This window comes from Neoarius graeffei, chromosome 7, assembly GCF_027579695.1.
Source record: "Neoarius graeffei isolate fNeoGra1 chromosome 7, fNeoGra1.pri, whole genome shotgun sequence".
Classification (NCBI taxonomy): domain Eukaryota; kingdom Metazoa; phylum Chordata; class Actinopteri; order Siluriformes; family Ariidae; genus Neoarius; species Neoarius graeffei.
Window position 1 is genome coordinate 51,908,685 of NC_083575.1, and position 24,228 is coordinate 51,932,912.

General features: G+C 43.8%; 1 protein-coding gene across 2 annotated transcripts; it reads left to right on the top strand.

Annotated features, from left to right (window-relative positions):
- The first annotated feature begins 1,039 nt into the window (after nucleotides 1-1,039).
- Nucleotides 1,040-23,985, top strand: zdhhc16a (zinc finger DHHC-type palmitoyltransferase 16a). 2 transcript variants are annotated; one of them, XM_060925907.1, is made up of 11 exons: nucleotides 1,040-1,447; nucleotides 7,298-7,531; nucleotides 7,645-7,839; nucleotides 8,001-8,083; nucleotides 8,160-8,188; nucleotides 11,078-11,211; nucleotides 13,658-13,753; nucleotides 21,327-21,403; nucleotides 21,527-21,650; nucleotides 22,271-22,341; nucleotides 23,308-23,985. In XM_060925907.1, exons 2-11 carry the CDS (start codon nucleotides 7,304-7,306, stop codon nucleotides 23,408-23,410), a joined length of 1,140 nt encoding a protein of 379 aa, XP_060781890.1. In that variant the 5' UTR covers nucleotides 1,040-1,447; nucleotides 7,298-7,303; the 3' UTR covers nucleotides 23,411-23,985. The 2 variants fall into 2 exon arrangements, with proteins under 2 accessions (XP_060781890.1, XP_060781891.1); XM_060925908.1 differs by lacking the exon at nucleotides 13,658-13,753 and having other exon boundaries at nucleotides 1,042-1,447.
- Nucleotides 23,986-24,228: the final 243 nt, after the last annotated feature.

Sequence of the window (24,228 nt, forward strand, 5' to 3'; positions counted from 1 at the left end):
CAAGGTTTTTGTTTGGATTCTTTGGGCGGGCTTTTGCAGGAGTGACGACAAAGCTGCGCGACGCTGGAGAAAGCACAACAGGAAAGATGGCTACGGCTAGTGAACAGCGCGCGTTTGACTCCGCTTTGGAATCAGTTTTAGAAGAATTAGACTTGGAGTTTTCGTTGAAACATGAGCAGGAAGAGACTCTCCGCTCATTCCTTTTCAAGAAGGACGTTTTCGCTGTTTTGCTGACCGGCTATGGCAAAAGTCTGATCTACCAGCTGGCTCCGCTCGTAGCCAAAAGGATGGGGCTAGTTTGTGCAGTACGAAGAATTAATAAACAGCTTTGAAACATTACTTTTTGATTGTTTCTTATTTTCCCGTTATTTTAAATTTAAGGGAAATTATTTCACCAAACACCACTAAATAAAAACTCTCAAAAACAGTTTAAGCAAACCCTTGAAAAACACTTGGAAAAAAAATGAGTGTATGTTAAGTATGTGGTACAGACTCCAAACTTGTGGTCATTATCTCCAAACTTCTTAATATCTAGAACCTGTTTATTAATTAATACGCATTTTGAAAAATTATTTATTTCAAGGCCTCCCCCACTGCTTTCTGTCGCTCTGACTACGTCACAGTCACTGTTGCGCTGATTGGTCAGAGCGTTGGCCTATACGCACAGAGACAGTTTGAAAGAGAGCGGTTTGTTCCACCCACACCCTTCAGAAATGTCTACGGATCGAGGCCAGACTAAATATTCACATTTAGTCTGGCTTGCCAGGCTAGGTTTTAAGTGCATTTGAACACATTTTGGCCGCAGTGTTGCCAGATACGGCTGACGTTTTCCAGCCCAAAATATGTTCAAAACCCGCCAAATTGCACTAAAAACGCCGAATCTGGCAACACTGTGGGCTGGAAAACATCAGCAGTATCTGGCAACACTGTGTCTGACTAGCCGGAAGTGAAACAATTCGCGCGGAAGTTTCACCTCTGCTGATCTCGCGTGATTTTGGCGAATTTGTATGAAGGAAAAAAAAACCCACCACTTCATTCCAGGTTAAAAATGCATTGTAACGCGCGTTACTGACATTTGTACCGAGTAAAATATTACCAGATGATTTTCTGTAATGCCTTACATTACCGCGTTACTGCAAAAAGCAATGCATTACAGTAATTCGTTACTTTTGTAACGCGTTACTCCCAACACTGTCAGGCGCATAGCCCGAACCACAGACACATACGTATGTTTCTACGCCTATGGCCCGAGCAACAATACAATTCCCACAATGCACCGCAGTTCCAGCCTACAGGCACGCGCCTCGCCGAGTCGGGAAGAAGCTGGCAGCGCTGGATTAGCTGGCTGCGTTCTCTCTCATCTCATCATGCGCGCGCTTAAACCTTTCCTCAGGAACAGCAGGAACTGATTTGGCGTTTTACACTTTCACCAGAGGAGCACACTCAGGTGAGACAGTGGAGAAATACATCATCTTCATCATAATAACCCCGGCTCCTGGGCTTGCTGTTTGTTGTCAGGTGCATGTGTTGTTATTATCACTGGTTCATTTTAACAGATGAGCTTGAAGTGTACAGTTTTATATCTGATACGAGAAGTTACTCCAACAGCTCAGGTTAGATGAACACGTTAGGGATTCATTATGGAAGGACTGAATGAATGAAGTCAGTTCACGCCCTGTACGGAATGCAGAATATCAGGATTTGCTTTCTTTTATTTAGTCCATATATTGTTATTTAGTGCAAATACAACTTGGCGTTTTACCAGTCAGGCTTTATTTGAGTGCTGTGTGATGATGATGATAATAATAATAATAATATCTCAGAAAGACCACTGTAAAGGCAACACAAAGCACACAGTACAGTATGACGTCACTTGCCTTTTATGAAAGACTATATAAGAATAGCGCATGCGCAGTATGAGGCTTTGTATTAATCTGAAGTTCGTGACAGAATGGAGAGGCGCAGTTTGCAGATTAAACATCTGTCCAAACCCGGCAATCCAGAGAAAGAAGTATTAACGCCGTGGGAGTACTTTTCTTTCCTCCTCCTCCTTTTTTTCCTGAGCAGATATGATTTGCTTTGTAAAATACCCCGTTCAGTAAAAATTAGAAGAAGAAACCTTTATTTGTCACATGCACACTTAAATTCATCCTCTGCATTTAACCCATCTGAAGCAGCGAACACACACACACATGCAGTGGGCAGCCATATTACAGCGCCCGGGGAGCAGTCAGGGGTTAGGTACCTCGCTTAAGGGCACCTCAGCCCAAGGCCGCCCCGTGTTAACCTAACTGCATGTCTTTGAACTGTGGAGCACCCGGAGGAAACCCACGCAGACACGGGGAGAGCATGCAAACTCCACACAGAAAGGCCCTCGCCGGCCACGGGGCTCGAACCCAGAACCTTCTTGCTGTGAGGTGACCGTGCTATCCACTTACACCATCGTGCCACCATTAAAGTTTATTTCATTTATTTACCTCATCTGGCTGATGCTTTTATCCAGCGTGATTTAGAATTGAGGCAGGATAGAGCATTTGAGGCTTCTAGAAATGTAATTTTTCTCTGATTGTGAGCACTCCTGTCAGTACTACTTATCCTGTACCAGTGGGGTACACTAAACCACATTTTACTCTTAAAAATAAATACCATTAATAAGATTTGATGATCTGCTAGACAAGCATCTACTTAGTTAATTTCATATAGTGCCAGTCAAAAGTTTGGACTCACCTTCTAATTCAGTGTGTTTTCTTTATTTTCTGTTAATTAAAAGACACTTCATGTCTTAAAGTAATGATGGATGTCGTTTCTGTTTATTTAGTTGAGCGGCTCTTGACATAATAATATGGATGACTACAGTTATGGAATAGGACTATTATTTATTATTAATAATACTCCATCCATCCATTATCCGTAACCGCTTATCCTGTGCAAGGTCACGAGCAAGCTGGAGCCTATCCCAGCTGACTATGGGTGAAAGGCAGGGTACACCCTGGACAAGTCCCCAGGTTATCGCAGGGCTGACACGTAGAGACAAAACCATTCACACTCACATTTACACCTACGGTCAATTTAGAGCCACCAATTAGCCTAACCTGCATGTCTTTGATTTGTGGGGGAAACCGGAGCACCCGGAGGAAACCCACACGGACACGGGGAGAACATGCAAACTCCACACAGAAACGCCCCTGTCGGCCGCTGGGCTCGAACCCAGAACCTTCTTGCTGTGAGGCAACAGTGCGAACCACTACACCACCGTGCCGCCTATTAATAATATTGTTACTCTTAATGAACTATATTATTATTATTATTATTATTATTATTATACTATTAATACTGTAGTTACTATTAATTAACTTTTGACGAGACACACCTGTTAACTGAAAAGCATTCCAGGTGACTACCTGATGAAGCTGGTTAAGATAATGCCAATAGTGTGCAAAGCGTCATCAAGGTAAACTTGTTTTGTGTGTATTTTAAAATCAGATATTGCTAGGGTTGCATTGATCCTAATTTTTTTTTATTTTTCAAAAAGTATTGATATCAAAACTGATGCCATGTTCACATTAGAAGGTCAAGCTTGTGTTGCTTCTAGTTTGCCTCTTGTGGGGTGTAACAACCACTTAAATGGGAGTTAATGCAGGTAGTAAGAAACTTCGGGCTGCCTGTGGCAAAGAATTTATCTGAGAAATCATTCACACCAGTTGTTTGGATTTATCGTTTTACCTAATTTGCACAAAATTGAGAACATCTCAATTTAATTGTCCCTTGTCACACAGCCACTTTGTTGTTTTCCCCTTTCAGCAAGCTCCTGTTGTCAAATTATATGAAACAACAATGATGGAGGCACATTTAAAATTATTTTATGTCACTTTTTAAATAGAAGCTGGTTGTTGTTGGTTAACATCATACACATTTACGTCATTATGTCACTGGATCTGATCAGAACACCTTAAATCCGATTTGATCCTGATTCAGCGTTTAAGGCCATCATCAGTATCACTGCATCCCTAAATACTTCTCACTAATTGGCTTACAAGTTCCACAGGAAGATTTTCTGGCCAGTGATCTCATTGCTGTCTGTGATGAGATGTTTCTACTACGCTGGATGTTTCGTCTTTAGTGTACCTTATTGAACGTATGGAATAGTGAAGGGTTGCAGTTTGGCATGCACAAGTGATCTGTCATCTTGTGTGTTTACTGTTTTATGTCTTATTAGATTAGATAAAACTTTATTGATGCCTTTGGGAGGGTTCCCTCAGGGAAATTAAGATTCCAGCAGCATCATTACAGATAAACAGAGAAAAGAAATAGAGAAAAACTTCTAGATAAATTAAAATAAATTAAGTATTTACATTTACAAATATAAAAAGAATAAGATATGGGGAAGAAAGAAAAAAGGAAAAGGAGGCAGCAGGAAAGATATTGCACATTATATTGCACGTTATATTGCACATTGTCCAGTATTGCTTATTGCTAGGCTACTGCTCCTTCCCGTCCTCTGTCCTCCTGTTACCCCTCCTCCCCCCAGAGAGGAGTTGTACAATCTGATGGCGTGAGGGACAAAGGAGTTTTTGAATCTGTTCGTCCTGCACTTGGGAAGGAGCATTCTGTCACTGAACAGGCTCCTCTGGTTGCTGATGACGGTGTGCAGAAGGTGACTGGCGTCGTCCATGATGTTCAATAGTTTGTCCATAGTCCTCTCCTCTGCCACCGTCACCAGAGAGTCCAGCTTCATGCCGACCACAGAGCCGGCCCGCCTGATCAGTTTGTCCAGCCTGGATGTGTCCTTCTTGGATGTGCTGCCCCCCCCCAGCACACCACGGTGTAAAACAGGACACTGATGACCACAGACTGATAGAACATCCACAGGAGTTTCCTGCAGATGTTAAAGGACCACAGCCTCCTAAGGAAGCATAGCCTGCTCTGTGGGGTGGGCGATATATCGAGATTTGCGATATATCGATATGTTTTATGAACACGAAAAAGATTTTGGCATATCGTATATGTCGAGATAATGCTCTAAATTAATATGATTTCGCCACTGTGCTTAATTTCCTTCACTGCCCGCCCCGCCTCCTTCTTGTGTTTGTACCCCCTCCCCTCGCGTGTAGGCAGCGTGTTAACTCATTCAACATGGCGGCGCCCACAGAAAGCCCGGAGGCGGCAGAACTCGTACCAAAAAAAAGGACAAATGGCTCCATTATATGGAGATATTTTGGTTTTAAACCGTCGGACGAACAACAAAAAGAGGTTTACTGCCAGGAATGCAAGAAATTGGTGGCAACCAAAGCATCGAGCACCACGAACCTGTTCAACCATTTACAGGTACGCCACAAACTTTTGTACGAGGAGTGTGCCAGGCTGAGAGTTAATGCGGTGAGATGAGTTTGAGTTTTGTTTTTAAGGAAAAGGAAGGCAATATGTATTATTTCTCTAAGTCAAATTATTATTTATGAAATGAGTTTTTTTTTTTTTTGTTACTTAAACGTTTAAGACGCACTTTATAAGAACTGCCTACCCTCAGGTTTTATGTTTGTAATTAAAATAAGGCAATATACTACTTCCTTGGTTTGATAATTCATGTTAAAAATGGTGCACAAGCACTTTGTTACTAGTACCTGTCTACCTCTAGGCACTTGGCTGCCTACCTGTTTGCACTTCAATAAAAAAAAAAAAACACCTTGCTGAATTTGGTGTGTCTGTTTTTTGGGGGTTGTTTTTCCTGCATAGATATCGAGATATATATCGTATATCGAGATTTTTTTTTTCTCCATATCGCCCAGCCCTACTGCTCTGCCCCTTCCTGTATAAATGATTATTGTGGCTACAGGGTTCAAAATTATTGTTACTAACAAATCCAATTCCAGGACTAGCCTATCTGTCTCTTTGGTGTGTGTGTGTGTGTGTACGTACGTGCGCGTGCCAGCACTTAACTCTGTCTGGCTCCTGAGCTGACCTGGTGACGAGTGATAAGCATGATGAGTCAAGTACTACACAAAATAATTTTTCTAAGTTTTAAAATGAAATAAGGTAAATCTGATTTGAAGTAAAAATGTGCTAGTTGTATTTCTCAGTCACATAGTGAACGACTGAACACAAGAAACAACAGGTTCATTTTAATAACCTGTGCACCTAAACACAAGCAAAGCAAACTTTAACTTAAAGGAAAACTCCACCATGAAACTGGACTTGCTTGAATTTCTTGAAGGTGTTTCACCTCTCATCCGAAAGGCCTCTTCAGTTCTGTCTGAAATAATGAGGAGTTCCAGGTGGATCAAAAGCAACCCAAAGGAGAGTCGTTGAGGTCACATGGGTCGTTTACCCTCTCGGTCATCCTGTAGGTGTTTGGGTCACCGGAAGCCGGATGTGAACGGTGTTGGCAGCCTAGAGCAGCGTTTCTCAGCCTTTTTTCAGTCACGGCACCCTTCAGAAGTATGCAAATTCTCAAGGCACCCCCATATAAAATATACGCAGTCACGTTGACCATACGCTGACCCCAGCAGTGACGATGTGACATGGGAAAGGGGGCCGTGAGACAAATTTTGATGATGCATGAGGCGGCGATGATCTGCATTAGTGTAACTATCGTTTTTTGGAATTTTAATTAATTTTCTTTATTTCAATGTTAGAATATATAATTTTTTGACGGCACCCCGGTTGAGAAAGGCTGGCCTAGAGGGTCGTTTGGGTGGTCTGTGGGTCGTTGGCTCTGTCTGCCGTCATGCGAGTCATTAAAATCAGCTGAGTCTTGGTGTGGATGTGTATTCAGTTTTCTCGGAAGTGTGCTAAGGACTGCATTGTAGGTGGCTGATAAGTGGTGTCTCGGACCAACTCCTCTGTTCAGTGATGGTCATTCCAGGTTGACAAAGATGGTTTCTTTTACTCCTCTTTCAAACCACTGGTCTTCCCTGGCAAAAATGCATACATTGCAGTCCTGAAATGAGTGACCTTTGTCCATTTTTGCTATTCCTGTGAGAATGTTGTGTTTAGTATCTGTTGATGTGACAGAGTGACAATGTTGGCACAGTTACAATAGCATTTAATTATAGAAATTAAAAAAATAAACAATCTCAAATGTAAGTGATCAGTCAGGTTTGCTGTTAGATCTTTTTTAAAAAAAGATTAAGATATTTTTCTCACTCACCATATTCTAGTGACACTGAGTTACGGCAGACTTGACTCTCGGTTATGTCTATGAGATAACTGGGATAAGGATGTTAACAGTGGTAGTAGCATGAGACTTCAAGCTTTGGAGCCTGAAGCTCATGGAAAGTCACAAAACCTTTTGTATGCCCAGGTCAGAATGCGGCTGTGCTCCTGTGCCGTGAAATTGTTGGTGCGATGGCTGCGCAGCTGCTCCAGGCACAGTCGCAACTGCTTGCCTCGGAGACTGCAGGAGCATCTGAGCTACACCAGACTCATCATGAATTCCCTCTGCTACAACTCTCTCCTCAACTGTGATCTCGTGACTGACTCCCTTTTCGAGCCGGTGTTCTGGATGGTGGATATCATTACCCGCTGGTTCGGGATGGTAAGCCCGGCACTTGGGTTTTTTATTTTATGGTAATTACATATTGGTTCATAATTGTTCATGTGACTTTTTTTTGTCATTTGTAAAATATTTTCTTTTTCCTCTTCTTCAAGGTCTTTGTGTTTCTAGTGATAGTTCTCACCAGCTCCGTCCTCCTCGTCGCATATTTAAGCCTCCTCCCTTTGGCCCTTAAGACATATTCTCTTGGCTGGTTAGTATGGCACTTAAGCTACGGACATTGGAACTTGGTGATGATTGTCTTCCACTACTACAAAGCCACAACTACATCTCCTGGATACCCTCCTAAGGTTCAGTATTTATAAACAAGTACTGTTTTTAGAAAGTTAATGAAATGATCCTGTTCATGTTTAAAGTTTAACTTGAAATTTCAGCTGTTGTCTATTTTTCTATTGGTCTTTTTTTAATTATTATTATTATTATTATTATTATTATTTATTTTTGGATGAAGGCTGACATTGCGTTCGTGTCTGTCTGCAAAAAGTGTGTAATGCCCAAACCAGCAAGAACTCATCACTGTGGCATTTGCAAAACGTAAGCACCATAAACTACATGTTAATAAATCGGTCTTGATCCGGAGCATGGCATTAACCGTACCTTTTCTGTGCAGGTGTATACTGAAAATGGACCATCACTGTCGTATCCTTTTCGGGAAGATTAAGGAAAAAAAAAAATCAGTATCAATCCCATATCAAGCCCGCTCCAGGCATAATCTGACAGGCGACTGAACCCTGAGTGTTTCTACACTTCAGCATACCTGGTTTAATTTATGAATGGATTATTCTGTTGAATCCGGTGTGCAGTGATGCTAAACTGGACAGAAATCTAACCTGTAACAAATCAGTTTGAGAATATTACTCTATCAGCACCTACAAGGCATTACTTGTCGTTTTTAAGCCTGTAGTCAGTGGCAATGTTGTACAGAGTTCATACAGATGGTTAAACTCTAATCTAACAGTATATCGAAAGTGAAATAGGAATGTATTCAAGATATGAAATGTGCTTCATTTTGACGAAATGGCTGGGGGAATTTTCTCGCTGAAATGGGCCAAATAACATGGGTTAGAAGGCAAAAGCATTTTCTACTTTAATGATTTTGCATTTAGTTGATTTTTTTTTTTTTAAACGTGTTCACTGAATCATTTATCACTATATGGTTCAATATTAACTACACTTGGACCTGAAACTTATCAGCATGTTGTAGGTTCCTTGTGTTTGTTTCATATATACTATTATACCACATCACGGTGAATTCTCAATTCTGATTGCTCAAAAGGTGTTAATATAATATAAATATAATATACAGTAGTAGGTGTGCACCATCCACATACCCAAGGCTACTAATAAACAGATTTTTTTTAAAGTTTAAATTTAATAAAAACATCTAATCATTGTGGCGGCACAGTGATGTAGTGGTTAGCACTGTCGCCTCACAGCAAAAAGGTTCTGGGTTCGAGCCCAGCGGCCGACGAGGGCCTTCCTGTGTGGAGTTTGCATGTTCTCCCCGTGTCTGTGTGGGTTTGCTCCGGTTTCCCCCACAGTCCAAAGACATGCAGGTTAGGTTAACTGGTGACTCTAAATTGACCGTAGGTGTGAATGTGAGTGTGAATGGTTGCCTGTGTCTATGTGTCAGCCCTGTGATGACCTGGCGACTTGTCCAGGGTGTACCCCGCCTTTCGCCCATAGTCAGCTGGGATAGGCTCCAGCTTGCCTGCGACCCTGTAGGACAGGATAAGTGGCTACAGATAATGGATGGATGGATGTGAATGGTTGTTCGTCTCTATGTATCAGCCCTGCGATGACCTGGCGACTTGTCCAGGGTGTACCCCCCCTCTCGCCCATAGTCAGCTGGTATAGGCTCCAGCTTAACCGCGACCCTGCACAGGATAAGCGGTTATGGATGGATGGATCTAATCATTGTTAATACAATGAGGCTTTCGGTAATGAGATGATTATTTAATATTTATTTGTGGAAGGAATCTCTTGTCTCAGTGCTTTATGATGGTGGATGTTGCACTTTCTCAATAACATATAAACTGTGTTTTTTGTCTGATTAAGAGAAAGTGAAGGAACTGCTAGAATGTAAACAATAACAGGAGCTAACTTGTTTTGCAGCAGTTCCATAATATTACCTGTAACTATAAATGAATAAAAAGGTATGTCCTTAATAAGTCAGAACTCAAAGTCCCTCCGGCACCAGGAACTGGTCTTCCCAGGCAGTCTTCTGTCCTGGTACTAACCAGCTCTTGAGGTGCGTGGGTGCAGCGCCAATCTCTGTTTCTATAGCCCTCAGCCTTTTGCCTATCGCACAACTAGGTAACTAGGGTTACAGTGAGGGGCTGGTCCTCTGGTAACTGTGAGAATTTGACTCCCTACTCACATCTGGATTGCAGCATGCCTCACCAGATTGTAGTAGGTGCCATTTTTATGATAGTCTTTGGTATGGCCTGACTACAAGTAGAACTCACGATCTCCTGGTCGAGAGGTGGACACGTTAACTGCAAGGCCAGCTCGCAGTCCTTTTAATAAGAAAAAAAAGGCAAATAACTGCGTTATAAGACGAATAAAACACTTTGAGACATACTGATATAGAGAAATAATCAACCTTGGGGTAATATTGGCATCACTCTGTCTTTGATTATTTTTTTGCTAAAACAGCATGGTCTTATGTTTTAAACCTTGCATATTAATACACTAGCAGGTTACCCGGCTTTGCCCGGGTTTTGCAAAATTCTGGGTTGCCCCCAGGCTTCCATGTCAAATTTGGTGAAGATTTGTCGAGAAATGGTGATGTTAACCCAAGACCAACAAAAATCCAAACATCCACCACCCAAGGGCCCACCGGGGACCCCCTGGGCCCAAATATGGAATTTCTGAATTCTGCCAACTTGTGGCCATCTCCTGTACCTACGTGCCAAGTTTAGTGAAGATCTGTCGAGAGTTTGTGTTGATAAATGTAACATGAAAGGCATTGAGGGAAGGGGTGGGTGGATGTTGTGCCCCCGCAGGGACTTCCCTGGGGCCCGTATATGAATGAATTTTGCTTATATCTGCAAAATTCCGGGTCATCCCCGGACCTACTTGCCAAATTTGGTGAAAATCTGTCGAGAAATGGCGACGTTAGCTTAAGACAAACAAACAAACTTTGCCGCTTATTATATCCATGACTGCCACTTCAACTTTAAATTGAATGTAAAAATGAAAGCTACAAGTCGTGGTTATAATGAGGGCTATACACAAGTAAGAATATTGCAAGAAAGAAAATGTCAAATAGGACAAATTTGTGGCATTGAAATAAAAATGATGTAAACTACAATCAGACAGGGTCACATTAGCTAGATATTAGTGTTTTAGCCAAAGCCACGTGGCATTCAGTAAGTATATTGACCTGAATTGCTGATCTGCATTATGGGAGGAAATTATCCACCTTGAAAGTGTTGCCTATTTTATAGAAGTAAATCCTGACATTTAGCTTCCGTTTGCTTTGATATTGTCTTTCAACTATGAACCTTAACTGTCCATTTTTAGCTTGGCTTAACAACTGCGTCGGTCATTTCAACCACCGTTATTTCTTCTCCTTCTGTCTCTATATGACTCTTGGCTGTATATATTGCAGCATCAGCGGCCGTAACCTTTTCCTAGACGCATATCATGCTTTAGATGTAAGGCTACACCTACAGCTTGTACTTTTTATTCCACAAGTACAGTACTGTGCAAAAGTATTAGGCACCCTAACTATAACTTTGTTATAGATTTGTATTTTATGACTTCTACATTATCGAGTCAGTACAAAAAATCTTAGAGTCCAAACATTCGTTTTCCAGCACAAAAATAAATTTTTACAGAAAAAAAAAAGTTTGTATCTGAGCAGCATAGTACTTTTCAGATTAAAAAAGAAAACATAATGAAGCGAGTTTGACAGTCCAGAAGAACTGTGGCTGGTTCTGCAAGATGCTCAGTACAAAAACCTGCAGCTCATTTCCTTATAAAACTGCACTAATTGTACCTGAGACGTATTTTTTATTTTTTTTAAAGCAAAGGGTCGTCTCACACCAGATACTGACTTTGATTTATTTATTATGTCTTACGCTATTTGTAGTATTTTTTTTTTAAATGTTGAAACATTTTTCATTTTTTACAGCGTTTCTTTATATGTACCTAAGACTTTTGTACAGTGCTATACAACCCCGATTCCAAAAAAGTTGGGACAAAGTACAAATTGTAAATAAAAACGGAATGCAATGATGTGGAAGTTTCAAAATTCCATATTTTATTCAGAATAGAACAGAGATGACATATCAAATGTTTAAACTGAGAAAATGTATCATTTAACCCTTTGGTGACTGACCCCTTGAAAATGGTTCCTCCAGGAACGATGACGTTTCAGTTGTCAAGACAACGGAAAAACTAAAATACAAAAACAGAAAGATACGTCACAATGCTCTTGTGCACAAAACAAAATGCTCTTCTATTTGTATTTTAGTTTTTCCGTTGTCTTGACAACTGAAACGTCATGGTTCCTGGAGGAACCATTTTCAAGGGGTCAGTCACCAAAGGGTTAAAGAGAAAAATTAGGTGATTTTACATTTCATGACAACAACACGTCTCAAAAAAGTTGGGACAAGGCCATGTTTACCACTGTGAGACATCCCCTTTTCTCTTTACAACAATCTGTAAACGTCTGGGGACTGAGGAGACAAGTTGCTCAAGTTTAGGGATAGGAATGTTAACCCATTCTTGTCTAATGTAGGATTCTAGTTGCTCAACTGTCTTAGGTCTTTTTTGTCGTATCTTCCATATTATGATGCGCCAAATGTTTTCTATGGGTGAAAGATCTGGACTGCAGGCTGGCCAGTTCAGTACCCGGACCCTTCTTCTACGCAGCCATGATGCTGTAATTGATGCAGTATGTGGTTTGGCATTGTCATGTTGGAAAATGCAAGGTCTTCCCTGAAAGAGACGTCGTCTGGATGGGAGCATATGTTGCTCTTGAACCTGGATATACCTTTCAGCACTGATGGTGTCTTTCCAGATGTGTAAGCTGCCCATGCCACACGCACTAATGCAACCCCATACCATCAGAGATGCAGGCTTCTGAACTGAGCGCTGATAACAACTTGGGTCGTCCTTCTCCTCTTTAGTCCGAATGACACGGCGTCCCTGATTTCCATAAAGAACTTCAAATTTTGATCCGTCTGACCACAGAACAGTTTTCCACTTTGCCACAGTCCATTTTAAATGAGCCTTGGCCCAGAGAAGACGTCTGCGCTTCTGGATCATGTTTAGATACGGCTTCTTCTTTGAACTATAGAGTTTTAGCTGGCAACGGCGGATGGCACGGTGAATTGTGTTCACAGATAATGTTCTCTGGAAATATTCCTGAGCCCATTTTGTGATTTCCAATACAGAAGCATGCCTGTATGTGATGCAGTGCCGTCTAAGGGCCCGAAGATCACTGGCACCCAGTATGGTTTTCCGGCCTTGACCCTTATGCACAGAGATTCTTCCAGATTCTCTGAATCTTTTGATGATATTGTGCACTGTAGATGATGATATGTTCAAACTCTTTGCAATTTTACACTGTCGAACTCCTTTCTGATATTGCTCCACTATTTGTCGGCGCAGAATTAGGGGGATTGGTGATCCTCTTCCCATCTTTACTTCTGAGAGCCGCTGCCACTCCAAGATGCTCTTTTTATACCCAGTCATGTTAATGACCTATTGCTAATTGACCTAATGAGTTGCAATTTGGTCCTCCAGCTGTTCCTTTTTTGTACCTTTAACTTTTCCAGCCTCTTATTGCCCCTGTCCCAACTTTTTTGAGATGTGTTGCTGTCATGAAATTTCAAATGAGCCAATATTTGGCATGAAATTTCAAAATATCTCACTTTCGACATTTGATATGTTGTCTATGTTCTATTGTGAATACAATATCAGTTTTTGTGATTTGTAAATTATTGCATTCCGTTTTTATTTACAAGTTGTACTTTGTCCCAACTTTTTTGGAATCGGGGTTGTACATCAGACGCTGGTTCTTTGCTGGCACTTCTCTTCTCTTTCTTTTACTAAAAAATGGGGGCAATTCTATCTCTGTTATGCCTTCAATAGCAAATCAAGCACATGGACATGGAAAAGCAGGGCGTTCCGGTGACGGGTGTAGGTCTGCTCATAGGAATCCTTCCTCAAGAATCTCTGACAGAGAAGGTATTATTATGTAGAGGGTTTTGCATCGGACTATGCACTCTGGCTTTTTTGCTCATCTTGGTGTTTCTGAAGTCAACTTGAGCTTTGAGGTCATCTCAATTTCTTCCTAATCCAGCAGCTGGACTTTCTTGCAGGATTCATGAATCACAAGAATGGAAGTAACATGAGGGTACTAATTTATACAAAAATATCTACAAAACAAACCCCAGGGCATAGTGCAATAAGTCTTCTTAAAAATTTCATTAAATTACATTTGCTGGAGTAAAGGTAAATGCTCTCTGGATAAATGGTCATGAATAATTCTGACTCTGAGCTACAAAACAGTGCAGCTTTCATCAAAAAATATTTCTTTCAAGTATTGACTGGTATCCTCTGTTTCTTCTGGGTTTTTTCTTTTCAATGCCGTTCATACACTTGCTTTCAACGTTACTGACAACTGCGATCCCACTTGTAGTAGTACTTTTTAAAACTGGAATACCATTTACTTAAGAGGTAGGTAAGTATCGAAGTAATTCTTGAATATCAAAGGGTCCATTTAAGACAGTTGCAAAGATGTTTATGAGAGCTGTATTTCATTTTTGACTTCTTTGCAATGAGGGTGAAAACAAACAATGATTTATCAAACTATTCTATTGTCTAATAATTACTGTCTAATAATTCCTCTCGGTTCGTATTTTCTCCTCTTGAAACATCCTTGCAGTACTTGAACAAAAAGAAGAAACATATACGTACACACATCATGTATAGACGTGAGTGTTTTACTGGGAAATACACCACTTGTATTTTTCATACGAGCTACATCCGGGACATGGAAATTCAAACCCGTGACAAATCTCTATATGTCCTATGTCGCTCGCAGGGAAATTGATGAAACGTTTTGCTGAAAGTGGGTACTTTTTGTTTGTGAATGTGTCTATATAATAAAAAGAAAATCGCACGTTCTTTTGAAGATATCTTCTCGTGTTGAAAAACGAGGGTTATGTATATAACCGCGGTTCTATGAGTTTCGGATGACCGCCAGAGGCGGTGCTTTCAGCACATGGATATCCATCACACGAACGTGCAGGTCGAGTAATAGTAACAACAAAGTCACGTGTGACCTGGGTGACGTCACCCCGTGACCCCGGCATAAAAGACCGGTAAACCCAGGAAGTGACCTCTTGGCAAATCTTCTCGTGTACACTCCGAGTGACTGCCAAGCTCTGGCGGTCATCCGAAACTCATAGAACCGCGGTTATATACATAACCCTCGTTCTATTTCGTTTCTACTGACCGCCAGAGGCGGTGCTTTCAGCACATGGATGACTAATACCAACCAGGTCATGAGGAGTGCCTACCCGTACCCAGTGCTGCTGCGACGGGCCTGGAATGACAGCCGTCGCCACAGGATTATGTGGGACGACATTAAGACGGTAAAACCTGGTGAAAGTGCAGCTGGAAGCCCAGGAGGCTGCGCTGCATATGTCTGAAAGGGGCACGCCCTTCAGTGATGCCCATGAGGCCACCACGCCCCGTGCAGAGTGCGCCCTGACAGCCGGAGAAATCGGGAAGCCACTGTGCCTGTAGGCATGTAATATGGCCTCAACTATCCACTTGGATAGCCTCTGCTTAGAGAGCGCCAGACCCCTCGTCGGTCCTGTGTGGCACAAAAACAGGGCGTCACTCCTACGGAAGCCCTCTGTACGTGACACGTACACCCTGAGGGCGCGAACTGGGCACAAAAGTTCCGACCTCTCACCATGGCCCGCCTCGAACGCCGCAAGGCTAAGGGGCTGGTTGACGAAGGTAGCAGAGAGGGTCTTCGGGAGGAAAGAGGGGTTAGGCCACAGGGTGACCCCACTGTCGCCGGAGTGCCACTGCAGGCACTCCCCACTGACTGACAGCGCGTGTAGTTCCCCGACGCCTCGTCGATGTAATGGCCAGAAGAAAAGCAGTCTTCAGGGAGAGCCATGAAATGTCTGCCGTGAGCAGGGGCTCAGAACGGTGCGTCGCAGAGAGCCTGCAGCACCAATGAAGGTCCCATGTGGGTACCCGGCTCCATCAGGGGGGTCTCAACCGGAGAGCACCCTTCAAGAAACGTGCCACCAAGGCGTGGGACCCCACGGTCCTTCCCCCAACTCTGGCATGCTGAGCAGAGATGGCAGCTGCATAGACCTTGATGGTGGCAGGGGTAAGACCCTTATCAAAGCAGAGACTGGCGGAACAGTCGAATGGTCGGCAGGGGGCAGCATGTAGGCTCCTCCCCCCGAGTTAAGCACCAGTTGGAGAAAGGCCTCCATCTGTTGGCATAGAGGGCATTGGTGGGGGGTGCCCGAGAGCTTGCAATGGTGTTGACCACTGCCGGCTCACAAGGACCTCGCAGGGGGTCCGGCCCTTCAGCGGCCATACCCAGAGCTGCAGACGGGCTGGATCCGGGTGCCAGATCTGCCCTCCCAGCTGTGATAGGTCAGTCCTCACTGGCAGGCACCAGGGGTTGCTGTTCAGAAGTTGCAGCAACTTGGGAACCACACTCGGCCCGGCCACCGGGGGGGCGACAAGCAGCAGCCCGTGGTGGTCCATCGCAACCCTGTGTAGGGTTGGCACGATCAGCAGCAGAGGGGGGGAGGCATACAGCAGTTGCCTTGGCCAAGCATGCGCCAGCGCATCCTGGCCCAGGGGACTGGGGCCGTGGAGGCTGAACCACAGAGGGCAGTGTGTCGACTCCTGGCAGGCAAAGAGGTCCACCTCTGCCCTGCCAAAACGTTCCCAGATGGCGAGAACCACCGCTGGGTTGAGTCTCCATTCCCCGGGATCGGGGTCCTGGCGGGAACAGCAGATCTGCTGCCCTGTTGGCAGTGCCTGGCAAGTACATGGCATGCAGGCTCAAGAGATGTCGATGGGCCCACCGCAGAAGTTGGCCAGCCACTTCCAAGCACTGGAGGGACTTTGTGCCTCCCTGGTGGTTGATGTAGTACACTACCGTGGCGTTGTCCGTCCGCACCAGAACGTGTCTGCTGGTCAGGCCTGGGAGGAAGTGCTGTAGGCCGAGGAACACAGCCCGTAGCTCCAGCACGTTGATGTGCTGCGCCCGTGCAGCACCGGGTGGAGGTGGAGACCGTTGAACCACCTCTGAAGCGGCGTAAGTCCAGAAGTCCCAGCGGGCGCTGAAAGGTCTTCAGGGCGAGTGACCTACCCCGTCCGAAGCGGCCAAGCAGTAGGCGGATGTTGTGGATCCTGGTCTGGGAGGGAGTTACCATCAATGACCTCGAATCCAGGTGCATGCCCAAGAAAGTCGTCTCCTGGCTAGGCACCAGCGAGCTCTTCTTGTAATTCACCCTGAGCCCCAGCTCTACGACATGCGAGAGCACAGTCGCGATGTTGGTGCGGGCCTGAGCTGCTGACCGTGAACAGACAAGCCAGTCGTCCAGGTAAGGCAGGACACGCAAACCCCTTGCCTGAAGTAGTGCCGATGCCGCACACCCGGTGAACACACGGGGTGCCAGCGATATCCCAAAGGGCAGAACATTGAACTCGAAAGCCTGGCCCTCGAAGGCAAACCGCAGGAACTGCCTGTGGTGTGGCACAATGGGAGCATGGAAGTAGGCGTCTTTCAGGTCGAAGGTGACAAACCAGTCGCCCGCCTGGATGTGGTGTAAGACATCCACTGTACGCAGCATGCGGAATCTCATGGTCCTCAAGTGGGAATTGAGGGACCTCAGGTCGAGGATCGGGCGGATACCGCCGTCCTTCGGAACCAGAAAATACCTGGAGTAGAACCCACCTTGCTGTCTCTGCCTGTCGACGGGAGAGACTGCTCCTTTCTCCAGGAGGGTGGCGATTTCCTGCCGGGGGACGAGGGACTTCCCCGGATGGCTCACGGTGGTGTGTTTGACCCCATGAAACGTGGTGGACGGCGGCAGAACTGGATGCGGTAACCCTCGGTGAGGGTCACCAGCACCCAGGGGTCAACGCTCTCCAGCTTTGGAGCTGTTCACTGGAAAAGCGGCCGACCGCCGGCGCGCTGATGTCAGCGCCGTCCAGAGCGCCCCCGTCGGTCACCATGGGGGCGACGAGGAGTGGACTGGGTGTAGGGGGCGGCACCGCGGGTCCGGGAGGTGGTGGGGCGGCGAAAGTCATCAACCCGTCTGGTCTCCTGGCGGGTGCGTGGCCGAGACAGAGTCGGTGTGGGCCCCCTGAAGGACTGGGCAGCATTGCCATGGTGGTGGGCCTGGCGGGGGCCAGCGAACTGCTGTTACGCCTAGATGACCTGGGCACTCCGATCCAGGGCTTGCTGAGTGGCTTCGCCAAACAGCTCCCCGGGGACAACAGGGAGAGAGTGCAGCACACGCCGGTCGGGCTCGGCCAGAGGGGACTGTGCCCGCCATATCTGCTGGCGGCCGAGGGTGAGATACGACATCAGCCGGCCCAGTTCCCGCGACGAGTAGGCAAAGGCCTGGAGCCGCGTCACACAGCTCCCGTGATGCCGCGCTCATCCCCTCCAGCGTCTGGGGGTCCATGACACCTGGCTGGCAGAAGGGAACTTAAATAGGGCGAGAACGCTCCAAGTAAGTAGCCCAAAATAAACTATCAGGCGGAAATAAAAAATAAACGACCGGGCGAACACACCCGTGGTCGGGAATATTAACAAGGATGGTGCCGTGCGCTACAGAACTGATAAACAGCGGCGAGAAACACCGCTTTAATTTAAATGAATGAAGACCGCTTACCTGAGCGACAACAGACCGGCCTCCAGCAGCGAGGACACGCCTCGGAGGGCTAGTCAGCTAACTCCACCGAGCGAGAGCGCTCAGCTTAACGGAGTAACAACCAATACGAATATAACACACAAGACAGCCGGCCCGTGAGCAGGCCGGAGACAAGGCTACACAAAACAAGCGGTTGATAATATTAACAAGGATAGGCACTGTGCGCCACAGAACTGATAAACAGCGGTGAGAAACACCGCTTTAATTTAAATGAATGAAAGCTGCTTCTCAATGTTGGGCATCTGCAGGAGGCCATAGGTAGGGGTGTCCTGCATTGCCGCCAGGGCCCTGCAGTCACTAGGGCCCCGCTGCTGCAGCCGACACCGTGTCCTGTCCCCCCGAGGCCCGGGGGATGTCAGACGGAGAATCCAGCCGAGCCAGCCTGGCGGTCCGCGCAGCCACGCTCAGGCACATGCAGTCTGCGCAGGCCATGTCCGTCAGCCCCTGCCGCAGGTGATCAATACCCAGGCATGAGGGGCACTCGCGGTGGCCGTCCTCCGGTTCGAGGGGGACCGGCAGTTGGCGCAGCGAGAGAAGAGGTCCATGACGCCTGGCTGGCAGAAGGGAACTTAAAAAATAGGGCGAGAATACCCCAAGTAAGCAGCCCAAAATAAACAATCAGGCGGTAATGAAAAACGACCGGGCGAACACACCCGTGGTCGGGAATATTAACAAGGATAGGCGCCGTGCGCCACAGCACTGATAAGCAGCGGCGAGAAATACCGTTTTAATTTAGATGAATGAAAACCGCTTACCTGGGCGACAACAAGCCAGCCTCCAGCGGCGAGGACACCGCCCCGGAGGGCTAGTCAGCTAACTCCACCGAGCGAGAGCGCTCAGCTTAACGGAGTAACAATACGAATACAACCCACAAGACCGCCGGCCTGTGAGCAGGCCGGAGACAAGGCTACACAAAATAAGGCGGTTAATAATATTAACAAAGATAGGCGCAGTGCGCCACAGAACTGATAAACAGCGGCGAGGAACACCGCTTTAAATTAAATAAATGAAAACCGCTTACCTGAATGAAGACAAGCCGGCCTCCAGCGGTGAGGACACCGCCCCGGAGGGCTAATCAGCTAACTCCACCGAGCGAGAGTGCTCAGCTTAACGGAGTAATAAATCAATACGAATACAACACACAAGACAGCCGGCCTGTGAACAGGCCGGCGGCGAGGCTACACAAAACAAGGTGGTTAATAATATTAACAAGGGTAGGCGCCGAGCGCCGCAGAACTGATAAACAGCGGCGAGAGGAACGCCGCTTAATTTAAATAAATGAAACCCGCTTACCTGAAGCGAAAACAAGCCGGCCGCCAGCGGTGAGGACACCGCCCCGGAGGGCTAATCAGCTAACTCCACCGAGCGAGAGCGCTCAGCTTAGGGAGTAATAAATCAATACGAATATAATGACAAGAAGAAAAGAGTTGGTGGACTTAGCGCAGTTTCTTGGAGGGTGCATAAGCACAGCCCCAACCCTACGGGTAACGAAACTACCACAGCGCTTTGTCCAATTTTCAATCCAACTCGCAACCTGCAAACGCGAGAAGATGTAAGAGGTCACTTCCTGGGTTTACCGGTCTTTTATGCCGGGGTCACGGGGTGACGTCACCCAGGTCACACGTGACTTTGTTGTTACTATTACTCGACCTGCACGTTCGTGTGATGGATATCCATGTGCTGAAAGCACCGCCTCTGGCGGTCAGTAGAAACGAAATAGAACTCGCATTTTTCATACGAAATACATCGCGGATCTGAGTGACACATTTCCCAAGAGTTTACTCTGATGATGTCACTCCCAGTGTTTTCCCGCTGACTAGGCGTATGTTGGCAAAATGGCAGACTGGTTCAAAATTAAAATTTTGATTAATTTGCAGGCTTTTTTTTTTGTGGGTGTGTCCATATAATATAAAGAACATTACATGGTGGCGGAATGATGTGAAGTTTATCTTCTCGTGTTGAAAATATTTTCACTCATTCACTTCAGTCACATATCCGTTCACCACTCAAAGATAAACTTCATATCTTCACACAACCATGTAATATCCTCTCTCTCTCGCTCATATTCATATATACATATGTACATTTTGTGTGTGTGTGTGTGTGTGTGTGTGTGTGTGTGTGTGTTTTATACGTCTGTATTACACTAACTCCAATTCCAGAAAATTTGGGATATTTTCCAAAATGCAGTATAAACAAAAATCTGTGATTTGTTAATTCCCGTGAACCTTTATTTAACTGACAAAAGTACAAAGAAAAGATTTTCAATCGTAATACTGACCAACTTAATTGTATTTTGTAAATAGAAACGAAGCTAGAATTTATACCAAGTTAAATCATATGTTAACAAATAAATATAAATGTTGATTGTGAGTGAATTTATGTAACATTTCTCATTGTGAGCTTATGATGAAACAATTTCTAAATTTTTACTCATTTCAAGCTCGTTCTCTTCACCAGATAGTTTTGTTTTAAGCATTTCTTTTTGGAAAAAAGCAAAATTATCTGCCAGTAGAACAATATAAACTTGAAATATCTTGATGTAGGCTTAATGACCTTGTATTTGCTTTTCTAACAATTTCACATGAAAAACATCGGCTTTCCTAAGATTTTTTTCTTTCCCGAGATACAGCTTTCAGTGTCCAAAAAGTGATTTTAGTGATTTGAGAAGAATTGTATACACACTTCTCTTCAGTTTTTTTTTTTGGTGTTGAGTTGTTAATTCAGTGAACAAAACTAATAATTTTCTGCACATAATGTAGAAGTCCAGTACTATAAGTGTGTTCATTATTGCTTCATACAATCTAACATGTTTTCTTGTTAATTAGAGTCAAACCTCAGTACCAATAACCTTTAAGGACCGGATGTTTCATAAGAGTGTTATCTACATGTGGGTGCTTACTAGGTAAGCTGTTTGATCAGTCTCTTTCTTCAGCATGTTTGTTTATTCAGTGATTTTTTTTTTTTTTTTTTCCTGTTGAAAAGTGAAATTGTTTGAGTATAATTGCATGTGTCTTATGGCCTTTAGCACAGTCGCAGTTGCTTTAGGAGCTCTGACTTTGTGGCATGCTGTCCTCATCTCCTGTGGAGAGACCAGTATTGAGAGACACATCAACAGTAAAGAGGCCAGACGCATGGCCAAGCAGGGAAAAGTACGAAGACCACACACACACACACACACACACACACACACACACACACACACACACACACACACTTTAAAAAGCCCATGCAATTCACTCATTAATGCTCAGTAACCGAAAGCATTCTCTTTGAGTCATTAAATATGCATAAATACTTAATAGCAATACTTAGTACCGCTGTATGGTTGTGTGTGTGTGTGTGTGTGCGTGTACACACACAGATTGGGGTCCAAAAGTACATTCGTCTGAACACAGGCTTCAATAGAAGAGATTAGACATGAGGAAAATCTGACCTTTTGTACAAAGCAGTTGACATGCTCAATATCACACATTTTGTTTACTCTTAAATAGTGACCTAGAAATAGTGCAGAATCCTGAATATTAAATACATTTATATTAACAACATTTTACTTTCTTTGTTTGCAATATTTCAAAATTCTCAAACCTTCTGTTTATTTCCAGTTTTAAATTAAAACAAGAAAATTCCAGATTTTTAACGTGGTCTCAGACATGCACACCCCGCTGTATACAGTATTTACATACTGCTAAGAGTGTATTGAGGAGAACTTGATGATAAATTACATTTATCTCATATGTATTCTGAACTTCATTATTTTTCTTTATGAAAGGTTTATAGGAATCCATTCAACTATGGGAAACTAAACAACTGGAAGGTGTTTTTTGTCATAGAGAAGAGGAGGTAGGGTACTTTACAAATCACTGTTGTAATAAGAGCTGCAACAATAAGCAGACAATATTTTTTACCTAAATTGAAAAGTGTTTGGACTTTTTTTTTTTTTAATACATTTTGGACAAAATGGCAAAATTATGTTAATTATTTAGTTAATTATGTTTGAGGATGTGATGATAAACATGTACAAGCACGTGGCAGGTGAGCTAGCAGCTATGCATTGGTTATGACTAGAATTAGAGAAATGGTGTAAAATGTTGAATTTTTTTTTAATGAATTTCAGTTGCTTCAAAACTCATAAATGATCATGATGATGGAACTTTATCCTCAGTTACTGACACTTTTCAGTCATGTGTTGGATTAAATATGAAAAGTTTAGCACTTACATCTTTTTGTATTTACAGTTTGCCCTGTATTTACAGTTAGCCCACCTGTGTGTGTGTGTGTGCGCGCGCGCGCGCGTGTGTGTAGACTATCAGTGCATGGCTATGACAAACGTATAAAAATCCTTCTTATCCTGAAGAAAAGTCCACAACTTTCTATACTGAACTCTGCTTAACAGAGATATTCATTTGTTTTAGATGCCATGTGTACATGTGTATTTGTCCTTCCTCTCTTACATCTGTTAAAAATAAAGGCCATGGTAAAGACATGGTAAAGACAAAATTCAAAGTAAAACCTGTAATTCTGACGAGCTAAAAATAATATGCTGTTTGTGGGAATTTACTGTTTGCTTTTCAAGGTCAATTTCACAGAAAAATAGTCAATATATGAATTTATTATAAACAGATTATTATTATTATTATTATTATTATTATATGTGATGTACTCAATGTGATTTGATGACCGCTGTAGCTAACTTGGTCATAATGCATAACTGTACTGTACCGTTCTTCATTTGGTTAAATACTGTAGTACAGATAAAACAGCTTTGCTCTTTCAGTGGTGTAATATTGTGTTTTAATTTCTTAACAGTCACTGGCTAACCCGGGTTTTACTGCCTTCTGGACACAGTCCTTATGGTGACGGGCTGGCGTGGGACATCTACCCGATTAAAAAAGATATGATGACAGTCTAAATTTGAGCAGAAACAGATGTAATGTTACTCATACTAGGTTGGTGTCAGGTCACTGCCTGCCTGTGGATCCATAATCCTGCACATCATGTAGTCTGCCAAGCCCAGATTTACAACTATGACGTGGGATGACAAGCAGCCATGAAGAGGAAGAAACTGCCTTGTTACTGGAATAATGGAAATTTTTAACACGATGACAACTGTGACGACAACTTTTCTCTACCGTGCACGTCCAGAGACTGGATCTGATTTGAGTTTGGAAGAACTGGGACGTGCTGTGGAGCTGTGCTCCCTCAAATATCAAAACTATATATGACCGACTAAATGATGGACAATTGTCCATGTTTTATACTCATGGTATTTATTTTACCTTTATATGCATTTGCACCCATCCAAAGTCTGCAGTTGTAGGTTGTAAAAGTTATAATCACAAAAAAGATTTGGTCTATGGTTTTTATAAAGAACCAGATGGACAAGGTGGTGGGTTTCTTGTGACTATCATTATTAAATTTTTACAGTGTTTTATAACAAATACTTGACCAATATTTAAAAATAAAATGCATCTTGCTTTTCTTTTATTGTGGGCAAAACTTCATTAATATTACACTGATTTTATAAAATCTTGGTCACGCTATTAAATAAATGTTAGGCACAACAATGTTGCTAGTAAACCATATTTTTACATTTTACCCCGAAATCCTGTCAGAGATTTACCTGTATCCTGGCCTACGGCCAGATGAGCTTATGTGATCGCACGTCATCCGTTCATCACCGTCTGTCCACAATTTACAAAAATCGCTACTCCTTCTACAGGATTGATC

Excerpts from the sequence above, each read along its gene's own strand:
- zdhhc16a (XM_060925907.1), top strand. The coding sequence starts at position 7,304 with ATGCGGCTGTGCTCCTGTGCCGTGAAATTGTTGGTGCGATGGCTGCGC. Across the intron at positions 11,212-13,657 it reads ACGCATATCATGCTTTAGAT|CAAATCAAGCACATGGACAT; the intron begins GTAAGGCTACAC and ends TGCCTTCAATAG. Across the intron at positions 22,342-23,307 it reads TTTGTCATAGAGAAGAGGAG|TCACTGGCTAACCCGGGTTT; the intron begins GTAGGGTACTTT and ends ATTTCTTAACAG.